Below are 24,091 nucleotides of genomic sequence, written 5' to 3'. Positions count from 1 at the left end.
TATCATTTTCAAGTTTACTATCCACGGCTGTCACAGAGTTTATTAAATAGAGAGGGTCTGTATACTATATCCATGACCACTATGAATCGATTAGTAAACTCAGAACTGAAAGTAAATACACCATATTTATATAGTAATGAATGTTCAAAATATACAGATAAGCGCTAAAATTATTCATGTGAACTTTTGATACCTTTTCTGAAATTCTCCAGTCATTAAATCTTTTACAAAATTCATTGTTTACAAAAAAAAAAGAAGATGTGGTATGATTGCCATTTTGAGACAACTCTCCACAAGAGACCAAGGATTTGTTTAGTTAGACAACTATACAAATCCTTGAAGAGACCAATATGACACAGATATTAACAATTATAGGTTACCGTTCGACCTTCAACAACGAACAAAGCCCATACCGCATACTCACCTTTAAAATGCCCCGAACTGATAATGTAAAACAATTCAAACCAGAAAACTAGCGGCCTTATTTATGTACAAAAAAAATGAACGAAAAACAAATATGTAAAATATAAACAAACAACAACCACTGAATAACAGGCTCCTTACTTGAATGTTCATACCATACTAAATGTATGTTCATATTAAATTGATAGAAAAACAAAAATGGAATGTTGGAAATAAAGGAGGAGGGATAAAAAAAAAAAAGTATATTCCTGCCCCCAATAACCTATAACTTATGATACTTTTGCTGCCGAGATTCTCCAGTCATTCCATATTTTACAAAATTCTTCCAACAACACTTTACATACTTTAAACTACGCTCTGAATGCCCGCGATTTCGCGGGTGTGTTCTAGTCATATATAAATATGCTATTGCGAATCTTACATTATCAATGGTCAATTATTATATCAAATTAAATCAATTCATTTGAAAGTTCACCTTTCAAATAAGTTCCCAAAGGAGCCCCGGAAATATATAAATGTAGATCATTCTTTTTTGAATATTTATATAACTATAGGTACTGAATTTCAGTGAATTTTATACTAAAATGGGTGCGTTTTTTTAGGCAAAAATGGCACACCCCTACCAAAAAAATATCAAAGTATATAGTATTTTTGTCTCTGCACAATATTAGATCTCTTGAAAAAATACACAAACAATCAACCAAAACGAACATATGGAAAAGTTGTATATAAAGGAGCAACTGAGAAAACTATCTACATTGTACTACGGTTTCTTAGTGGAACAGGAACAGTCAACTATTTTTAGTATTATGAACAATTACTAGTCTATCTATATTACCCTCATGAATATGTCATTGTTCGTAAATTTGAAAACCTTTCTCATTAGTGATCTATAAATGCATTGTTGAAAATATTCGTGGTACAAACTATAAAGATTAATTCAAATTTAAAGTATACGGTGTTCAGTCTTTTCGGAATCAAACTGTGACAAACAAGCAAACAAACAGTCTATCACATTTTCTTTTATTTCAGTGGACAAGCTATTTTATAGTTTTATCATTGTAACTTGACAAAAGGGCAGTTATATGGTACCAACTATTGTATCTTGAATAGTAAATCCAACTTGAAATGTGTCCAACAATGAACTTCCAGAGATTATTTTTAAAGATCAAAAACGTATTTTTAGATCTACAAACTATAAAGATTAATTTAAATTTAAAGTATACGGTGTTCTTTTCGGAATCAAACTGTGACAAACAAGCAAACACACAGTAGTATCACATTTTTTGACTGACCTAAGGGGGGGCCTCTCCAGTCATGCTTCAGTGATTCCCTATATAAGCAACCAAATTTTTCCCACGAAAGGGGGGGGCGGGCCCCCCTCCGCCCCCCCCCCCCCAACATATTATTCTTATATTTTCATTCATATGTGGTTTTATCAGAGAAACGTACGTTGGCGTTGGTAATAAGATTTATCAGAGAAACGTACGTTGGCGTTGGTAATAAGCTTTATCAGTTGAAACTTCCTGTTCTGTGACCTATTGACCCTTTCCCGCGCTTAAATTTGCACATTGTGAAGAAAAAAAGAAAACAATGGCAGTAAGTTTTGTTGCTATATAATCTATTCCACGACAGTTATCATTTGATTATATGATATTGAAAGGCATTTTTATGTTGTACACATCAATTTCACAGTTTTTAAGCATCACCAACAATCTATTGTTTCTACATAAATTTATGAAAATTGGCCTTCGCCTTCGATGAGTCCTTTCGTCGTTTTCACAACGGTCCACGAAGTTTTTATTTTGATTACATACAAACCATAGACTTGCGCTATCTGAATTGAAACCTAGATATATGTAAGTTCGTTCATCTGTAAGGTGATAACTGCATTAATTTACCTGTTCAGTGTTTGATATTCAATTTCATGACAGGGGATAGTCCAAATAATTATGACGTCTTGAAAGGCTATTATAATTTTTTTCTTTGACGCCTTACATCGACGTCATAATGCTGAAGCAGCCATTTTCGGTTGGACTTTGAGAGCATATTTTGTTCTCAACTTTGAGACCCAATTTTGCCATCAAATTTTCATTGAAGGCTAAAAAAATTTGCATATATAAAAATTCTTACCTTTAATGTGTTTGTTTGTGCAAAATATTTCCAATATATCCCTACAGAAATAATAATATAAGTAACAATTCCATCCGAGGCGGGAACATGTCGACTGCATTTTTATTAAAATGTTTGTCTGAATTCTTTTTAGGTTATAAAATAATTTTTACACCAAACTCGGTTAAACCCGATTTCCGGAACCATTGTTTTACATTATCCGGATAAAAAAGAATATAATAGCCTTTCAAGACGTCATAATTATTTGGACTAGGCAGGGGACCATTCAGCAAATTTTTTATACACCTTATTGCTATTTGGAAATCTGACCCCTTGACCAGAGAATCTGCACAGTTTGAATTATTGACACCATACAAAAATCCCCTTTCTCTTGTGCAGGTTGGGAACTAAACCCTCTATATTAGTTTCTACTGTAATATACAAAAGAAAGTCTTGAAAGTTTATATGCATATTTTTTTTTTATTTCAGGAAGAAACATCATCAGATCCATTTTCCACAGCCACAAGTCCTTCTAGGGGTTCTAGAGGGAGAAGAAGTAGTCGTGGGGACCCACTGACTTCCAGTCCTGGACGAGATTTACCTCCCTTTGAAGATGAGAGTGAAATGGATGCTGGAGTTGCTGAGGAAGAGGCAGATGGAGAAGAACTGTTTGGAGATAACTTGGAACAGTAAATATTTTTTTTTTTAAATTTGAATGAAAACAGTTCACAAAATCCTAAACAGAAATAAAGTGTATCACATCAACCCTATTAGAAATAAGGCTGAACTAAGACAGATACTGGAAACATTTATGCAGTTCTTATCACTAGTTTCTGACTTCTTGTCATGACATTTTTCTTAAATCATTTATTGAATTATTCATTGAAAAAAAACCTTTAAGAATTTATTTTATGTAAGAGTTTACCTTCCTTCTCTTAAGGTTGCGATCATATTAGAGATAAACCCCTAAAACAATGAAATTATTTCGAAGAATATTTTCCCACTTTCCAGATTTGAAATCTCAGCAATTTTTTTCAACTAACTATTCCTCAGACTTTTGGCATTATGTTTTATATTTTCAAATGTTTGAATGTTTGGTATAGTCCATTCTCAATTGTTTAAGAAACAATTTACATAACCCAGCTATTTTAGTCTTTGACCCATCTTTTAGGCAATTATTACTTATGATCGACAAATCTGTACCTTAACTTTATCCTTTCAGAGATTATCGTCCTATCCCTGCATTGGATGTTTATGATCAAGAAGGTCTCGATGAGGGAGATTTCTCTGACTTGTCTGAATCACAACGAGCAGCTGCCGAAAGAGAAATACGTCAGAGAGAGAAAGAAGAAGGTGTTTTGTATGGTCGTATGAGAAGGGGCTTGATGTATGGTAAGTTATAATCATCAGCAATTTCTTCTGTTGCTTTGATACGGTGCAATTTAGAATGAAAACACCAGATTGATATTTGGTTTACTGATGGGAAGTCTCTTGATTTAAAAACGAGAACTGAGTAACAATGAATGCCATGGGTAGTTTCAGCGATGTTGGTTGACCTAGTTAAAGGCTTCAAACTTGGACTGCCACATAGCTGCTTATTTATACTCTATTAGCTAAAACTTTTCCCTTATGTGACATGAGTATTCCTGGAGACTTTATTTCTTTACCTTTGATTGTACATCCCTTATAGTTATGTTGAGGCATTATCTTAGTTCTTACAGTGATATCTAAGTTATTATTGGATGGTTATATTAATCAATGGCTTATTATCTACTGGAAATATATATCTTTTTATAAATTAATATTTATCATTTGAAGGCATGTATCAATCAATATTTCTCTTTCTTTTTCAGAAGAATCTGATGAAGAAGATGACGAAGCTCCAAGAAAGAGACGACGTGCAGAAAGGGCTGCTGAAGGAGATGTGGAAGAAGAAGAGGTTTGTATGATTATGTATAGGTGGCGTAAAGACAGTTGTCCATTTTCTGGATCTAATTAAAAAGAGAATTGAATTAAAGGATTGTTTGAAATATTTTTTTTTTTTTTAAAGACAGATATGCCACTCATTTAAAAGAGTTGATTTGGGTAAAGAAATATGGTAAACTCTTCAATGACTTTTAGAATCTGCTGTAAAACCTATCCTAAAGAGGGGTGTCTGCCAATGTGTGGTTTTGTAAAATGTATAAATATACAAGATACATTCAGTTCAGGAGTTGAAATTTGGCAGTGATTTTTTTTGAGTTTATATGATGAATATTTATCAATGACTTTATAAACATAAACAAATATTTACTCTGTAAGTTTAAGTGAGGAAACATAATCGAGAGGTTGTCAAAAGGGTAAGAATATATTCTAGTAGTACTTGATAATTTTTACTTTTAAGTATTCTTTGTTTTTCAGATGATAGAAAGTATAGAGAATTTAGAGGACATGAAGGGTCATTCTGTTCGGGAATGGGTATCAATGTTAGGGCCTAAAACAGAAATCAAGAATAGATTTAAAAACTTCCTGCGAACATTTGTAGATCAAAAAGGACACAATGTGTATAGAGAAAAGATAAGACAAATGGTAGAAGGTAAATAAAAGTTCTATTATACTCGCAAAGATCTCCATAGAAAATTAATAAAGAACTTGCAATTTGGTCAGCTTTTACAATTGTTAATGAGTAATTTGGGTAGCATCATTTGTATTGTTCTTGAATAACAGAGGTGTTTTCTTGTACGGATTGTACGTATTTTACACAGATTTTTCAATTAAATTACTCAATACGGATTCGTCATGAAAAGGAACAGATTTTCTAACAATCTGGAAAAAAATCATTTTTGCTTCAGTATACGCGATCTTTGTCTAAAAGGCGCTGTTTTTACTATGAATAGCCACTCTTTAAAACGCAAAATAAAAGCAGTCAAGTATATTTCATGGACGGCATGATTCAGGATGCCAGCTTTTGGAAATATAAAAATTCGCCACAGTAGCGCACATTGTAAAAAGTTTTTTCTTGCGTTTAAAAAGAAAAAACGAACTGAACAAAGATCCTGCGAACTCTGAACTGTGAATTGAATACAATATACATAGTACCTTGTTGAACTCTTAAACTATTAGCAACTTTGTATAATTTAAAAATAACATGATATTCAATGGCAATACAATTTCTAGTCATAGGTTTTGAATTCTAGTCCCTATTGAGTTTATTATTTTGAGGTTTTGTATTTTTAATGTGTTGTACAAGATTAAATATTTAATGAAATTTTTAATGTACATATCTTGTTGCTTTAAAAGTACACAGTGAATACCAGATTTGCATGTATTGACTTATTCCAAACTTTATCTCAACTTTTTGTCAAATCAAGGAAATTTTAGGTTATAATCTTTGTTGTAAAGATATCTGAAAAAGAAATTCCAACTAATTTTCAAAAATTAAAAATTTTCTTGGGGGGGGGAGTATGCCCCCAAACACCCCTAGATAGTTCATGCCAAGTGTCGCTCATCAAGAGTATTACTGACAACATTGCAAAACTGCTGACAATTCTACTGATAGACAACATGATGGGTAAACAGGTCTGGAATCATGTCCTTTATAACATTAATCTTTATAGATACTTATGGTATCTTGGTTTTTTATGTCATATTGCATAATAATCTTTTTTCTTCAGCAAACAAAGAAAGTTTGATAGTTGATTATAATATGCTGGCCTCTGTAGAACAAGTATTAGCATACTTCTTACCAGAAGCTCCTGCTGAAATGTTGACAAATTTTGATGAGGTAAAATTTCAATATTGCTTATAGAAAGTCAGGATTACCAAAATATTGTTATTGGAATTGATTTTATCAGGCATGAAAAGTTATTTGGGTACAAAACCAGATGTTTTTGACTTGATATCTAAATCTAAGTTTTATCTTTATCTTTCATAATAAAAACAAATATAGGGCAGTAAATTGATAATTCCTTAGATCCTACCTAGTCAATGTCATGCAATTTATTAATTACATGTTATACTTAGATTTGCAGATATTGAATAACAATATGATGTGTGTATTCAAATCAACATTGGTAAAATTTACAACGGTAATTCAAATACACATCACACTTACAATTTATATAAGTGATATGGTGTATGAATTTGTGATAAGTTTAACTTCAAATATACAATAATGAACAAAGGAAAACACAATTAACAAATTGCAAAATGAAAGAAATCTTTACCCTTCAGTGCTTAGAAGCACTTATATTTTTGTGATTTTAATGCATAAACTTATGACACGGGTTAAATTCATGCATTAAACATTAAGTGCATCCTAATATTGTTGATTCTGAACAAACTATATCCTGCACAAATGAGCATAATTAATGTCTTATTTATTAGAGGGAGGCCTTTTTTCCAGTATTAAACATTTCCCAATTGTTTTTACAGGCTGGTACAGAGGTTGTAATGAGTATGTATCCCAATTATGATAAAATTGTAAAATCAATCCATGTTCGAATAGCTGAACTTCCACTTATAGAAGAATTAAGATCATTAAGGTAAGCTATAAACAAACGCATTGCAGGAGAGTCTCATCTTCCTTGGAACACTTGCTAATTTTTTCATTTCAAAGATAAAAAAAACTCCCTCAAAAACAGAAATTAATTTTTTCAAGTTTTTATAAGCAAAGTAATTCAAGTCTTTAGATCAGAAATGTTTGAATATAATTCCTGTATTGGTTAAACAGATTTGATAGATATCCTGTCAACTGATATTTGAAGAGCTCAAAATTGTATTTTCTTTTTGTCAAAATACATTTTGAATTTTCTAGTTAAAGATGCTATCAACACTTAACATTTTGTTAAAAAAGTTCCTACATGGTTTATAATATTTTCTTATTTTTTTTATTGACAGACAGTTGCATTTGAATCAGCTGATACGTACCAGTGGTGTAGTAACAAGTTCAACAGGAGTCATGCCCCAACTCAATGTCATTAAATATGATTGTAACAAATGTAACTTTCTGCTTGGACCATTTTATCAGTCACAGAGTCAAGAAATCAAGCCTGGTTCTTGTCCTGAATGTCAGTCAACTGGACCTTTTGAAATCAATATGGAACAGGTAACCAGTCTTAATTAGTCGCTAATTATTCTTATGGCAGAAGTGAAGGTTTATTTATCACAAGTTGAATTTTAAAAATCTCTGAAAGATCAGAGATCCAAGAAAGGGCGAAGATGTACACTTCTGACATCTTTACCACATATGGACAGAGTTGTTGAAAGATTGTCTAAACCATTGAATATAACAGAAATGTGAAAGAGTTGTCCCAAAAAAAGTTCTGTTGGATGTTTTTGTTTATCTACTGTTGGTAGTGGGTAATTAAAGGAGTCATTTGGTGATCACTTTGAAAACATACTGAATGTGAGGTCAGAAAATGAGCCTTCAAAGACCCCATGAAATTGCTTGAACAGAACTTATTTGAAATTGAGTGTTGTATATTTTGTTTGATGGTTATCATTTCTAAATGTATGATTGAACCAGTATATTATTTAAACCAATTTATTTCAGACATTATATAAGAATTACCAAAGAATAACAATACAAGAAAGTCCTGGTAAAGTACCTGCTGGTAGACTTCCAAGATCTAAAGATGCTATATTACTGGATGATTTGGTAGACACATGTAAACCGGGTGATGAAATAGTATGTTAATTACTGTCATTATTGTGCATATGATTAAACTGCATGTCATAGCAATGATTTATATATAATCGTCCAGAATAGTATTCAAAGTGTAGATATGAAAAACTAATTTGAATTGTGCTGATATACTTGCCATGGTAATAAAGAAAAAGACCTCTTCATAACCTTGATTTTGAAAGCTGGCATTTGTTGTATCTTACAGAAGATTTATGGAAAAGTGCATATCTCTTTGTCTATTCTTTAATGAAGGATCATCAACCATGTCATCCCAATTTATTTTGATCCTGACTGAATAAAAAGTTAACAAGCTCACCACAATTGGTCATAAATTGTTGCACAAGATGCATTCTCATTAGTCAGGTTGTTGTCTCTTTGACACATTACCAATTTCCATTCTTAATTTTATGATCAGAAAGAGTAATTCTGTGCTTATATTGACATCCTTTTGATAGAAAAGATATTTAATAATTGATAAATTTATTGTTAAAACATTCATGTTACTTTGACAGGAATTGACTGGTATCTACCATAACAACTATGATGGCTCACTAAACACACAGAATGGATTTCCAGTATTTGCCACAGTTATACAGGCCAACTTCATCACAAAGAAAGATGACAAGCTGGCTGCAGCAAATCTGACAGATGAAGATATTAAAGCTGTTGTACAATTATCAAAGGATGAAAGAATAGGAGAAAGAGTAAGACTTTATCAGTTTAGGTCTTCAAATGCTGTTAGCAATTTTATGATTGCACTTTTTGAATATTGATAAATACTGAATTTATGAAAATGACTTCTCTGTTTTTTGAAAAAATCAATCAATCTTCATCAAACTTACTTTATATTAATTTACCATTTGAGACTCGAGTTGAGGTCAATGATCCAGATTAAATCAAAATGAACATCAGAATTTTTTATTGGACAAAGAGTCAAGTGTAAGTTATTTAGCTATGTACTACTATGTGCATTTGAGTACGATTGCTATTCATTTTAGGATAAATTTTCTAATTTCTGTTTATATTTTTCCATCTTGTAGATATTTGCAAGTATAGCACCATCTATTTATGGTCATGAGGAAATCAAACGTGCCATAGCATTAGCTGTTTTTGGTGGTGAACCTAAAAATCCAGGAGGAAAACATAAAGTGAGAGGGGATGTTAACATCTTATGTTGTGGTGACCCAGGAACAGCCAAATCACAGTTTCTTAAATATGTAGAAAAAACTGCTCAAAGAGTTGTATTTACCACTGGACAGGGAGCCTCAGCTGTTGGTCTCACAGCATATGTCCAAAGGAATCCAGTGTCCAGGGAATGGACACTTGAAGCAGGTGCCTTGGTGTTAGCTGATAAAGGAATTTGTTTAATTGATGAGTTTGACAAGGTAAAATAGGAGTTTAATTCATATACAAAAATCATACCTTTAAAAAAAATCACATCAAATTATTAGATACAGATTGTTATAAGTATTAATGAGGGAGAGGATAATTGATTTTAATAAGAAAACTTAACAAAACTAAAAATGAATATTGCAGGACAGAATTAGGATTTTTAATGAATAAAAAATTTGAATGTTATATTAGAATTAACTGTTAATCACAGATGACAGTAAGATGGAATATTTAGAGGGCGAAGCTAATTTGATTAAATAGAATTGGAATGTAATTAAATGTTTATAAATACTAAGAAATTAATTTTTTTCACAGATGAACGATGCTGATCGAACAAGTATACACGAAGCCATGGAACAACAGAGTATATCTATCTCTAAAGCAGGCATAGTTACCTCCCTTCAGGCTAGGTGTTGTATTATAGCTGCAGCTAATCCTATTGGTGGAAGATATGACCCATCGTTGACCTTTGCTGAAAATGTAATCTTTTGAACATAATGAATTTTCTTAGTTATAAGATAAAATTGTTTACTTTAACCTGATTTTTCTGGAAATTTGTTTAATGAATAAAAAAATATTGCAAGATGCTTATCTGTCCAGATTGGAAGGTTGCATTTGCAATTAAGCTTTTAACTGTAAACTCCATTGAGCTAGAGAAAACTGCATTTCATTTTGCCACAGTCAAATGCCAAATTGACATAAACACATTTTCAAGTATATTACTGTTGTTACTTTATTCTGATAAAATCTATTTCAACTTTACAGGTTGATTTAACAGAGCCTATTTTGTCCAGATTCGATGTTTTGTGTGTTGTTAGAGATACAGTTGACCCAATCCAGGTATAGAGAATTCTTTATTCTTTTAGTTTTAGCAAATAATAACCATAAAATGTGTTTTTATGCCCCACCTACGATAGTAGAGGGGCATTATGTTTTCTGGTCTGTGTGTCCGTCTGTCCTTTCATTTCTGTCCGTCTGTTCAGGTTAAAGTTTTTGGTCAAGGTAGTTTTTAATGAAGTTGAATTCCAATCAACTTGAAACTTAGTATATATGTTCCCTATAATATGATCTTTCTAATTTAAATGCCAAAATATAGTTTTTACCCCAATTTCAGGGTCCACTTAACATAGAAAATGATAGTGCGAGTGGGGCATCTGTGTTCTATGGACACATTCTTGTATTATTTTACTCTAATATTCAAGTAAAAATGGAATCAATAAAAATGTCTTTTTTCATCATTTTGTTCTCTTGTATTAGAATTGTGCAATGTTTGGTCTGAGAAATTTTCCATAGTCTAATAAGTTGCTCATCCCTGAAGAATTGAGAAGTTGAAATAAATACCAGGATAGAAAGGAGTAGGTCCAGTAAGACCCTTTTTGGCCCCAAAATAAAGCAGTTTCACAAAATTGTTGAAACGTCAACTTTTAGTTATTCATTTGACAGTAGAATGCTTCTGCTATATAAATTTGGGCTGATTTTGACAATACAATGCACATATAACTAGCACCATTAATTAATGCTAAATTACTGAAATATTCACAATTCTAGCATTTTAGTTAAAATTTAGACGGTTTTCGTGTAAAATGAAAGTGGCCGCGTTGATGTTCATCCTTAATATTGAAATGTAAGTTGTATTTTTTTATAATACATAACATACATAAAGGTTGAGGATGAACACAGATGCGGCCACTTTCATTTTTGACAAAAACCATCTGAAAAATGAAATTTTTTTATGACTTAATCAGTTAAAATCGTTCACATAAACTAATTGATTCAAATAAAATGGACACTAAAATGTTTAAAAAGTGGTCAAAATCATTTGTCAGATGAACATAAAAAAACTCCTTTGTATTTGCGCAAGAGGCACTATTTGTCTACAAAAGACTCATCAGTGTGGCTTGTAAAAAAAAGTTACAAAGGCCAAATACGGTTCAAAGTTGAAGAGCATCGCGGACAAAGAGTTCCGAAAAGTTGTTTTGCCATATACTTCAGGTTATCTCTGAAAAAAAAAAAAAAAATTTGAAACAGAAGTTATCATTGAGTCTTAACAAGCAGATCAAATGAAAGAAACTGGTCCATTTTATATAGTGGTACAGCTTAATTTTGAAAAATGATATTTAATATTGATATTTTTTGTAGGATGAAAGATTGGCTAGATTTGTAACAGGCAGTCACATTAAACATCATCCTAATGCAACAGATGCTCAGGCAGATGAAAATTTGGTAAGTTTATTATGTGTTAGTAGCAGGGATATTTGTTTTGTGATCTTTTATTGAATTTCATTTCTTGGGCCATGTGAGGCAACTCAAGTAGTCCTCAACCCTGCATATTGTAAAATTTTCATTTACTTATAATTCTCAAGAAAATGTTTATGTGTCTCATCCACACACTACAATCAATTGTGGAACAACCATTAACAAATCATTCTGATAATAGCTACTTATTTGGAAAACAAATATACTGAAGAAAGCATAAATAATATGACAGAAATTTAGTTTTTAGATTGAAAACATAGAATAAAATAACAAGATTTAGTTCCCTTACACCAGGCCACAACATAGCAAAATTTGAACAAAGTTAATGGGTAAACTTTAATTAATCATTACTTTATGTTTCAGAATCTCTTGAACACAAGTGCATCAGTTGAGCCTCTACCTCAAGATTTACTTAAGAAATACATTATTTATTGTAAAGACAAAGTTCATCCAAAACTCCATCAAATGGACCAAGATAAAGTTGCAAAGATGTACTCAGAATTGAGAAGAGAATCAATGGTAAGATATGGGCTCTGAACAAAAAAATGTTAACATCCAGATATGTCATCCAAAACTAGTTCCATGTCAGCTTGAGTTTAACTATAGTGGACACACATGTTGGAATACAAATTGAATATTCATACAAAAGATTTTAGGTTTTGTCAGTCTATTTGAATTTTACTTTTTACCCAGCAGCTACACTTTTCCAGCTAAAAATTGATGTATGAAATAATTTCTCTAAAAATATGCCTAAGTTGTTTAAAAGATAATATTACCTTTTTCACCTGACAGGTAGACTATTTTATGTTGAAATTTGTTTTGTATATTTTGTGAAAAGAAAGAGCTACAGTACAAATCATTACATATGCAACACCAGATTCCATGTAATTATTTTTATCTCCTTTTCTAATAAATCAATAAGATTACATGTGATTTCCTTATCATTGTTTCAGAATGACATGTAATAATACAATAAGTTACATGTCAAATAAAGTCAGTAGCTACTTTCATATTGCATCTAAACAGATGTTTATTTTATATCAGCATTCCACTTTTCATATCAGTTTTATGTAAGTAGTTTTCAGATAAAAATAATATTACATGTAATCAGATGTTTTATTTATCAGCATCCACTTTTTTATCAGTTTTATGTAAGTGGTTTTTAGATAAAAAAAAAAAAAGAATTGAATAGATAAGATGTACCCTATCATAGCAACAGTAAACGATTTCTGTATTGTAGTAATCTTCTATGTGACTATATGATATGAGAACTATAAATGGGGAATGTGTCCATGTGACATAGATGATACAATCACTTGCAATATTATCATATAAAGTGTATTTTTTGAACTCCTAATTAATGTTTTTCTTTAGCTGGGAAAAATATAAAATTGTATCTTCATATATTTAAGAAATAATTCATGGGGGCTTGAATTTATACTGATTTTACCACGTGTTGGCCCTTTTATGCTAAATATTTTACCACGAGCGATATTGAGGGCTAAAATATCGGCATAAAGGGCCAACCGGTGGTAAAATCAGTATAAATTCAAGCCCCCATGAATTATTTCAATTCTAATAGGACAAATACAGCAATTCTTTTGGATGGAAGCTCTCTATGTAAAGACAAATGTTTGCTGTTCCCGTAATGAAACACACTATTAATATTGACGTAAATTGATGACAATCAGTTTCACATTTGTGATGATTTTCCCGCAGAATCCTTAAATTTGTACCTCATCGTTCTATGGCATCCTTTCTCTAATATGATGAAATTTTCTTCTAATGTGAATGAAATATAAACACGTTTGAATTAAATTGAATTGGAATATATGTTACCAAAAGGTCATGATCAAATTCTGCTATTTTTGGCTCAGTGATGTACATTTCAGCATGCATTTTTTTTAAACTATCGGACGACGTAGTAAAGGCATAGTTGGGAGAATTTACTTTCTATTGAAATTAAAATAGGGATTTTTTTTGGACATTAAAGAAAAAGATTCTTATAATGTTAGAGGCTCAGACTTAAAATTCCATAATTTAACCATCTTGATTGGAGAAACACGATAATCCACTGCTAACAATGTTACAGAATCTATATTTACACAATGGAAACAGCCTAAAAGAAATCATGATGTTGGCGATCAGCTGACATGCAATATATTCATATTTTACCACAGGTGTGTACTCAAAGCGTTTGAAGGAAGTCATATTAAAATTCTCATTAGTTTATAGTTAGAATAATTTATTTATACTATTTATATCATATAAAGTTAGAATGATTTATATCATATAAAGTTAGAATGATTTATTTATACTATTTATATCATATAAAGTTAGAATGATTTATTTATACTATTTATATCATATAAAGTTATAAAGGGACATTACTGTTGGACGTTAACTGTGATGCTACACAAATTTGTACTTGATCTGAGTTTTGTGGTAATATTTAAGTATTGTGAACAAATTTCATAACTTTTCAAAAGTCTCCCAACTAATGTCTGGTTTGGGCTATAAAAAAAAAGATTTCTGCTGCATTTATATGCATTGATAGGCACTTGTTTAAATATTTTTATGCCCAACCTACGATAGTAGAGGGGCACTATGTTTTCTGGTCTGTGCGTCCGTTCGTCCGTCAATTCGTTCGTCCGTCTGTCCCGTGTCAGGTTAAAGTTTTTGGTCAAGGTAGTTTTTGATGAAGTTGAAGTCCAATCAACTTGAAACTTTGTACACATGTTCCTTATGATATGATCTTTCTAATTTTAATGCCAAATTAGAGTTTTGACCCCAATTTCACGGACCACTGAACATAGAAAATGATAAGGCAAGTGGGGCATTTGTGTACTATGGACACATTCTTGTTCTGCATACCTCATTTCAGGACTTTCTTAATGCTCTACCCAATGACCCAGTCCTTTAACTGTCAGGTTAAATTTAGTTATAAGAGTCAAAGCTACAGTAACTGGACAAAAGTTTATGTCACCTGCATTTATTTGCTATATATTTCAGATAAATGCTGTAAATTCAGAAATTATTGCGTGCAATTATTATTGCAATTTTCTAATTTTAGACTAAAATGCGATTTTCATTGAGATGTATAGAAAAATCCTGTTTAATTCATATATAAAAAAAATTAAAATGTGAGTTTGAATTATTGTGATTATAACCATGTTGCATTTTTCACAATAATAAAAACACCTAAATAATTTCTGAATTTACAGTACAAATTTTTTCAAAAAACATTTTGAAGGCATTTATGGTTGGATTTTTATAAATAAGGAGTTAAAAGACAAAAGAATTGTTTAAAGAATATTTGTTTATTTTGCCATAGTTTTTTTTTCAGTTGTTTTTGTTTTCTCTGGAATGATGTGAACCCAGATAATTAAATATTACAATTTTAATTTGGTTTAAATATCTGGCAAATTTCTGAACAGAAAATAATATTTGCACATGTTTATCTTGTGAGAAAATGAAAAAGATCAACAAATAAATACAACCAACTAACAAATAAACCTGTGACTATTCTGCTTCTATCATTAATTAATACCTGGTGAAGTTACTTAAAATCAAACCAGAAATGACCCTAAGATATTTAAAAATAAAATAAAAATGTAGTTCTATATGAAATAAAGGTAGGGGAAAATCAATAGTGACAAATATTTATGGCCACACTCTGTATTAATCTTTTTTTGTGGTATGTTGCAGGTATCTGAAATCAGATCTCTAATGAGTTTATTACATCTTCTGCACTCTACAAAATAAGCCAGATGAGGGAGAAATTTCTTATTTAAAACCACTTATACCTTGACCATAAATTACTGATAAATCTGTCAGCATCTAACTAGAAAGCCATACATAACATGGATTATATTTCATATTATGATCCAGAAATTTTGTTTATTTTTATCATGTTGCTGAAAGGCTAGGTTTACCTAATGAGGATAATGCCTTTGTAATATAAAACCTAAACCGAAACACCAGGTGAAATAACATCATCAAATCAATTATTTCTTACCACTATCTATGCTTATATATATGTGTGTGTATGATTTAACTATTGAAGGAATATCAAAATATTTAAAAGTTAAAACCAGCTCCATTTGTTTTCATCTGATTAGTTGCTGTTTGTTGATTTTCTTGTTTCTGTTTTTTGTAAAGAGTAGACTGTTGCTTTTTCTGTTTGAATGGTTTTACACTATTCATATATGGAGCCCTTCATAGCTTGCTGTAAGTGTGAGCCAAAGTTCCTTGTTGAAGACCATACTTTGACCTATAATGGTTTACTTTTACAAATAGTGACTTGGATGCAGAGTTGTTTCATGAGCACTCATACCACATCTTCTTATATCTTTAAGATTTAATATCTTTAAAAAATCTAAAATAACACTTTTATAATCACATATACATTGTAAAAAAAAACTTCTTGAAGTACTTTTAAATGTAACATTTGTAAAAAGGCATCATTTTGATTAATACAAAATTTACATATTTTTCCATTATCTTAAGTTTTTCTGCTTTTGTTTTTTCTCAACTATTTTTGTATTTAAAATTGATCACCTTAATCTAAAATGCAGAATATAATCTGACTTAATTGGGTCACCTCTTGAAACTTGGGTGGACTGGTTTATTATTGATATATCTTCTACTTCAACAGAAAACAATACTACCTAAATGTTTTATCAGAGACGCTCTTTATGAAGTCAAATTTCATACAAAAAGTATCGATAAATTATGAAAGTTTGAAAATTCAATGGGTGAATGTCATTGATAAAATGTATGTATTTCTGATCTTTGGTCTGTATGTTGTCTCTTTGACACATTCCACATTTCCTTTCTCATTTAAATTGGAGACACTTCATTGAAAAGTCAAATTTGATATAAAAAACATACCTGAAAATTGTATACAATTGAAATTTCAATGGGTGTTCTAATAAAATTACAAGCACATTAGATAAAATTAGCTTGACAAAGACGGTCACTAAAGTTCCATTAATTTAGATGTTTGATTTCTAATACATGTATGGCAGATTAATCATAATTTAAATGTTTTTATAACACTGCATTTATATACAATGTACATTGATTTAAAAAGGAAATAAATATGTTTTAAAGTGAAAAATACCACAATTCAATCCCTAAACTAGCACACCCCTTATCTTATGTTTCCACACCCATGACTAGGGGCAGATCCAGCCATTTTAAAAGGTGTGGGGGGGGGGGTCCCAACCCAGAGTAAAGGGGGGTTCCAACTATATTCTCCCATTCAAATGCATTGATTGTCCAAAAAAAGGGGGGAACCAACCCCCCTGGATCCCCCACTGCATGACAGTAGTATGCTAAATCAAGAATACTTTAACTTTACATCTTTGAATATTTGGAAGTAAGGGACCTAGCATATATATATGTCAAGTGTGTAAATTATTTAAGAAAATTGCCTTATGTATGCAAACACTAGAACTCTTCAGAAAAGTGAATTTAAAAATAACTGAACCGACAATGATCTACAAAGAATATTAAGATTTGTTACAAAAATTAAAAAGTTGATTCTATTCACATCTTATAAATGGTCCCTTTTTAATAAAATTGAGAATGGAAATGGGGAATGTGTCAAAAAGACAACAACCCGACCATAGAACAGACAACAGCAGAAGGTAACCTAAATAGGTCTCTCGTTCCTATGTTGTACTGTTCCACCACTGTCCCAGGTTAGGGGAGGGTTGGGATCCCGCCACATTATGTATATGAGCCTGTAATTCAGTGGTTGTCGTTTGTTTATGTGTTGCATATTTGTTTTTTGTTCATTTTTTATATAAATAAGGCTGTTAGTTTTCTTGTTAGAATTGTTTTACATTTGTCATTCAGGACAATAATTTTTTTTTTTTTTTTTTTTTTTTTTTAAACATATTTATTTAGAGTGGATTGGGAAACAAGTTTTGCAACTGATATTAATCCCTCTCCACTTTGCGGGTGCGAGTGCTGCCTTGTAGCGGCATTAGCCTACTCTTTTTCGAAATCTACAAGGGTGTCTTTAACGTGCAAGAGATATGGCTCTCTCTTAACACGGGTCAGCCATTTATCGTCCCTTTCCGACGGACTATCATCGTTTCCTCAAGACCATACTCGCAAATGGTGTCAAGGGAGAGCCGAAAATTGAGTTCCTGAAATTTTCATCCCAAACGGGAATCGAACCAGGAACCTTTGTGTTAGTAGTTCGATGCACTAACCACTACACCACGGCTCTCATACTACACCACGGCTCTACTTCAAAATAATTTTTTAAACTATCATATTGGGTGAGGTATCAAACCAAAGCAATATAACGCTACAGTGAAATATGACCTCAAATTCAAATTGCGAATACTTCTGTTTTTGTTGTATATATAACCCCGTGAATTTCAGTACGGGTTACATTAAAGTCTGTGGTCTATAATCGACACTATTAAACTTATGTTGATCTATAATCGACACTATTAAACTTATGTTGGACTATAATCGACACTATGGCTGCTTTCAACGCAAGACTGTGTACAAAATATATAAATTTAATAACACACAAGTTCAAAGCTTGAGAGCTAGTGTTCAAACTGTCCTAGCAACTGTTTACAAAACATACAAAATCAAAGATAACAGTGTTAAAACATTATAAAAGGTTCTCATAAAATATATATATAATTGTCCAATGTTATGCAATAATAATAGGATTATTGTCCTCCGGCTTAACTTAGTAAAATAGCGATAATTGCTTTTGTAGTTCAAGTGTTAGATACATATAGATTCTACCACTGCATGGAGTGTGATACGATATTTATCCACTCGAGACAGTTAAATTTTCAAATTTAAAACATGAGGCTTGCCGGGTGTTTTAAATATCTAAAATTTAACTGTCATGAGTGGATAAATATCGTATTACACGAGATAAAATGGTGGAATCTGTTTCTTTAATGATTTTTAGACGAAATTTAGTCAAAATTGATACTTTCATTACAATGTTCTGCAAAAAGTTGTGTTCTTTAAATGTGATGTCATCAGGCATGGTCCCCTTTTTTCATGACGTCACAATAGAAAATTCTAGGGAAAGCAAGAAAATGTGACGTCATAATGGAATTTCGACCAATGAAGTATTGAGATCAAATGAACCACACGTTGATTAAATTTTGATAATCAATGGGCTGGGAAAGGGATAAATTGCCAAAGAATTGAGAAATGTATTATCTCGCACTTTTGACGACCATCGGATTAAGCTGTAAATCTATAATCTCTTTGGATATTTGAAATAAGAAACACTATATTTAAGAAAACACGAACATTAAAAACAAGAATATTCAACTTTATACTAAAATGGGAAATAGTCAATTCTAAAACGAGAGTTCATATAAATATTCAAATCAAAACGAGATTTCATATAAATATTCCAATCAAAACAAGAGTTCATATAAAGCACTTTCGAATTGTGGTTAAAGTTCCCAATGTCACTTTTCTTCTGGTTATATTCTCCACTACTTCCCCGAAGTGCTCGTCCTGAGCACAAATTGCTACATTTCGTATTTGGGTTTGTATTGTTATTTCATCTATGGGTAATTCGGCTTTGGGTAAATCGTCTTTAGGTTATGCGTCTACGGGTAATTTTTCTATGGGGAATTCATCTTTCTGGTTGCTGAAAGTGTGTACATACTGAAAACATCACGAATATAGAAAATGCACATATTGGACCTTTTAATAAATATACAAAGGGGGGTATGTGGAGGGGAATAAACATAAATATACTAATATTCTGAGAAGGGGGACTACTGACATAAATAAACTAAATATTCTGAGGAGGGGGACAACTGCTATAAATATACTAAATATCTATTTCAACCTCACAATTTAAAAGAATACTGCTCTATTATATGTATAGATATATAAACAAGAAAGTGTGCTTTTATCATAATCATAAAAGTAGAACTACCTGTTTAAGGGATTGTAGGAAAAAGGGGGTGCAATAATAATCATTGACCCCTTTATGATGCTAAGAAAAACTTCACTTAACTGAAAGGTGTTCGAAAACACTATCAAGAATACTTGATATTATCAGATCATCAGTGGCCATATTTGTACCTTGTAATCAGGTTTGATCAAACATAATAAAGCATTTTTCTGACATGTAGTATACAGGTTGTCACTCCTGTACACTCAGTGGAAACAAGACCACAAGACAGGTGACGAGTCCATCTTGCACTCCTGTTTTGGACCAAAATTGTTTTATAAAATAATTTTGTTATACCACTGATAATCTTTGTTTTCATAAGGAAGCTAGTTCACACGTGAGATTCAACTACTAGTACTTATAGCATGTTGCGTAAAATGAAACAAAATAATAACGACAAATAAACAATTATTGTGGTTATTTGGTATACTATAGTCAGTGATCTTTGTTCAAAGTTACAACCTTCACTTGTGTAAAACACTAGGTTCTATGATACAACAAGGATACACAGACTTTAGTTCGATTTATTGGTGGTTTTCTTACTGCCATTGACAAAAATATCACAGAAAAAGGAATATTCATCTAAGAATAATGAAGTGTTCTTAATAAAAAAAATTCTAAATGTGAAAATGAAAAACAAAAAAAGAACCTATTCTTAAATTTATTTTCCACTCTGCTCTTGAACAGCCTGTAGTGCAAACACATTAACAATATTTTGCTTTGATTGCACCAAATCTTCTTTTTTATATATAGTCTTAATTCCCGAATTTGAAAATGTAAAACAAACGAAAAATCTAAAGGCCTGATTAATGTACAAAATAAATAAGAAAGAAAAAAATATAATATATCAGGAGTCTGTAATTCAGTGCTTGTCGTTTGTTTGTGTGTTATATATTTTATTTTTATATTTACATAAGGCTGTATGTTTTCTTCTTTGAATTGTTTTACAATAGACAATATTTATTTGCACAAACACATTTACATCAAATGGTTATGGCATACAGAAAATTATAATAACATTTGAAATAATAAACTAATACAATAATTAAGTTAGAGTGACAGTGGAAATGAGGACTTGTGAAAAACAATAATATAAATATCATGATTAATACATAAAGTTCATGAGCATAATGACCAAAAAGTACACATATTAAATCAGTATTAAATATGATCATATAGATTTTCTCAGTAAAAGACAATCATTAATATATCTTATAGTGATCTTTATAATGACCGGCAGACTGCTATTTAAAAGTATGGTCATTTGCCTTAATGTTATGGGGGATTGTAAATTAATGAAATTGAAATTAAGATTAGTGTTAATTTTTTGTATATAGGTCTCTCTCAATGATGTGAAATATGGACAGACTGAGAAGAAATGGTATTCATCCTCAATTTCTTGTCTATTACAAGATACACAAACACGTTCTTTTCTTTCAATATTTAAATAACGGCCCCTTTCAATTGATAGAGAATGGGCACTTAGTTTAAATTTACTGAGGACTGATCTGTCACTTTTTAATTTACATATATCAATATAAGGGGGCCTTTTTCCATTCTTTTTTGTTTTATAAAAGAAATTTAGTTTTTCACAATTAAGGATAGAACAGTTCATAACTTGATAAGCCTGATTCATGATCCTTTGTTGGATAGCATTTATATAATATTTTATGTTAATGGGGTCAAAAGTAAGACGCCCAAATCCTAATTTATTTAACCAACCTTTTACAGTGTCAAACCATTTACTTGTTTTTTCTACATTATTATATATTTTATAGACTAATGAATTAGGTGAGTTAACAATGTGATTTAGAAATTTTATAGCTGAAAATTGGATTTTTAAGTGTAGAGGAGTTCTATTTGTTTCAGCTAGACAAGCTACATTTGTTGTTTTGCACTGAACCCCCAACATTTCCTTGATAAATTTTATATGTAAGTGTTCAAATGGGTCTGAATCTTTAAATACTTTACTTACCCTTACATTATCATTTAATGGCCTTTTATAGCTGACAATGCGGTATGGGCTTTTCTCATTGTTGAAGGCCATACGGTAACCTATAATTGTTAATTTCTGTGTCATTTTGGTCTCTTGTAGAAAGTTGTCTCATTGGCAATCATACCACATCTTCATTTTCATCAACCATCAAAAGACATGTTTTACTATTTAGGTCTACACATTTCACTTGAATGCATGGACACACTGGTCTGCACATGAAAGGTTCTGCTCAAAGCAAACATGTTATTTTGAGCACACGTTTTTTTCTTTACAAGTAAAGACAAGATTTTGTAGGGAGTCCGAACACATTTTTTTCTTTAAAAAATACAGACTTTAAACCATTCCTATCAAAACATCCAAGATTTAATGGAGATCTAATAACAGATCTAAAAGGGATTAAGGAAGGTGTGATGACATCCATATGCTTGTCTGCAAAGGTGCTAGGGAAACATTATACGGGACGTGCACACTATCTTGAATTCGCTCAATATTATGGTTGGCAACACTTATTAGATAGCAAAGCACTTTACTTTAAGAAACACAAAATCCATTGGCATTCAATGTTTCAACAAGGTGTTTTGAACCAAACTCATGATACACAATTGTAAAGCCAATCCTTCCTCCGATGGTCGCATAAACGATTTACTCAACAATTGCCAAGCATTTACACAATTTCTCTGGTGCCATTTCCTGAGAATAGGCTTGGCTGTATGCAGTATCATCGAGTTACCATTAAAAAAAAAATTGCAATAAATACGAAGGCATTGACTGAATTGAAGAAAGAAGAGACACATATCATTTGTAGTTGTGTATTCTTCTGGGGAAATTTGTAGAGTTTCAATGTCTTTTCTTAGTACACTTGCAGCGGAATGAAATATCTGTCCGTTATTTGTGTCTATTACAGTTGATATTGAGATTTTGAGGTCAGTTTTCAATTGACTAGCAGCTGATATGGCATCTCCAATAGTTATTTTGCTACTAAATAATATTATGTTAGAATTGCCTTGAACTTGGTGAAGTTGTTTGACTGAGTATCTATTTTCTATAGAAATCAATGAGTTTATACTGCATATATATATTTTACAAGTAGAATCCATGTATTTCAAATTTAAATCAGTAGGAAGAAAATATCTATATTTATCAAGTATTTATCAAGTAGCGTTGTCATGAGGAATGTTTTTTTTTACCATTGAATTATTGTCAATAGCCAAAATAAAATTAGTCAAAGCAATATCAAGATCTGAGATTTCTGCTTCCGAGGTTTGGGGTTGTTTTTTTTATTTCTTGTTTTTAGCAAATATTTTGTAATGCAACCTGAATGACAGAGTGCTTTATTAAGTTTTAAAGATGGACGAGAAACTATTTCAACTTTAACTTTATCTGACACGGATAAAACATTCTTAATACACTCATTCTATTCAAACTTGCGTAATTTTTGGTCTGTCTAAAATGTTTTGTTGCAACAAAATATACAAGCTCCTACGGGCGGATTTAGAGGCCCCCTCCCCTTTCTGGGAAAAATTTGGTTGATTGTATAGGTAATCACTGTTGAAGCATGATTTTTCATTTTCATCAAAACAAGGGACTGATTATTTATTTTCACAATTATTATATATTTATATTTGAAAACACACAATTTTTAATATTTTTTTTTATTCATTAAAATACATTTAGATAATATGTGTATGGTCAAAGCATTATGTAACCATGATCAGAATTAATCATCATCATCTGGAAGTGAATCTTCTGAACTCCCAACTGCATATATTGAAGTGGGACTGTAACCAAGCAGTCTTAACAGTAAGGCAAAAAAAAGTTTTGGGGACCGCTCAAGGCCCAAAGAAGATATATGGAAAATCATGCATTCTAGCTGCGAATTTCAAGAACCTTTGCGTTTTAGATTAAAGAAAGTTTCTTAATCTAAAACGCAAGTTTTGTTAAGTTTTTATAACACATTTCAATTACAACTTGATATAGTTTCTAACTGAAATACAATTTGAAATTCATGTAGTGTGTAAAATTAAATAAAAAGTCCTTAAGTAAAATAAAACTCAAGTTTAAAAAAAAATACTAATTACAATTGGAATGCAACACAAAGAAAATAAGAAGGGCAATCAATGAACATTAGACATACCCTGGAACAGATAAAACACAAATTTGTGACAAAACGAGAAACATTATAGAAACATAACACCGAACACTAAAATTAAATGAGAAACATGGTGCGGAAAACAGGGACTTATAATGGTGAACAGAACTTCCTTCTTGCAAGGCATTT

General features: G+C 31.3%; 1 protein-coding gene across 1 annotated transcript in view; it reads left to right on the top strand.

Moving 5' to 3' along the window:
- The first annotated feature begins 1,901 nt into the window (after window positions 1-1,901).
- LOC134717154 (DNA replication licensing factor mcm2-like) overlaps window positions 1,902-24,091 on the top strand; it is a 50,965-nt gene continuing 28,775 nt past the window's right edge. Inside the window, exons 1-15 of the mRNA XM_063579963.1 lie at window positions 1,902-2,022; window positions 3,025-3,224; window positions 3,758-3,927; window positions 4,389-4,474; window positions 4,936-5,110; window positions 6,189-6,298; window positions 6,949-7,058; window positions 7,414-7,621; window positions 8,069-8,203; window positions 8,713-8,904; window positions 9,241-9,585; window positions 9,908-10,072; window positions 10,358-10,432; window positions 11,732-11,815; window positions 12,212-12,367. Coding sequence (XP_063436033.1) covers window positions 2,017-2,022; window positions 3,025-3,224; window positions 3,758-3,927; window positions 4,389-4,474; window positions 4,936-5,110; window positions 6,189-6,298; window positions 6,949-7,058; window positions 7,414-7,621; window positions 8,069-8,203; window positions 8,713-8,904; window positions 9,241-9,585; window positions 9,908-10,072; window positions 10,358-10,432; window positions 11,732-11,815; window positions 12,212-12,367 — 2,217 coding nt within the window. The 5' untranslated portion in view covers window positions 1,902-2,016. The remainder of the gene's footprint in view (window positions 2,023-3,024; window positions 3,225-3,757; window positions 3,928-4,388; window positions 4,475-4,935; window positions 5,111-6,188; window positions 6,299-6,948; window positions 7,059-7,413; window positions 7,622-8,068; window positions 8,204-8,712; window positions 8,905-9,240; window positions 9,586-9,907; window positions 10,073-10,357; window positions 10,433-11,731; window positions 11,816-12,211; window positions 12,368-24,091) is intronic.

This window comes from Mytilus trossulus, chromosome 1, assembly GCF_036588685.1.
Source record: "Mytilus trossulus isolate FHL-02 chromosome 1, PNRI_Mtr1.1.1.hap1, whole genome shotgun sequence".
NCBI lineage: Eukaryota > Metazoa > Mollusca > Bivalvia > Mytilida > Mytilidae > Mytilus > Mytilus trossulus.
This window is presented reverse-complemented; position numbering and strand designations above follow the sequence as displayed.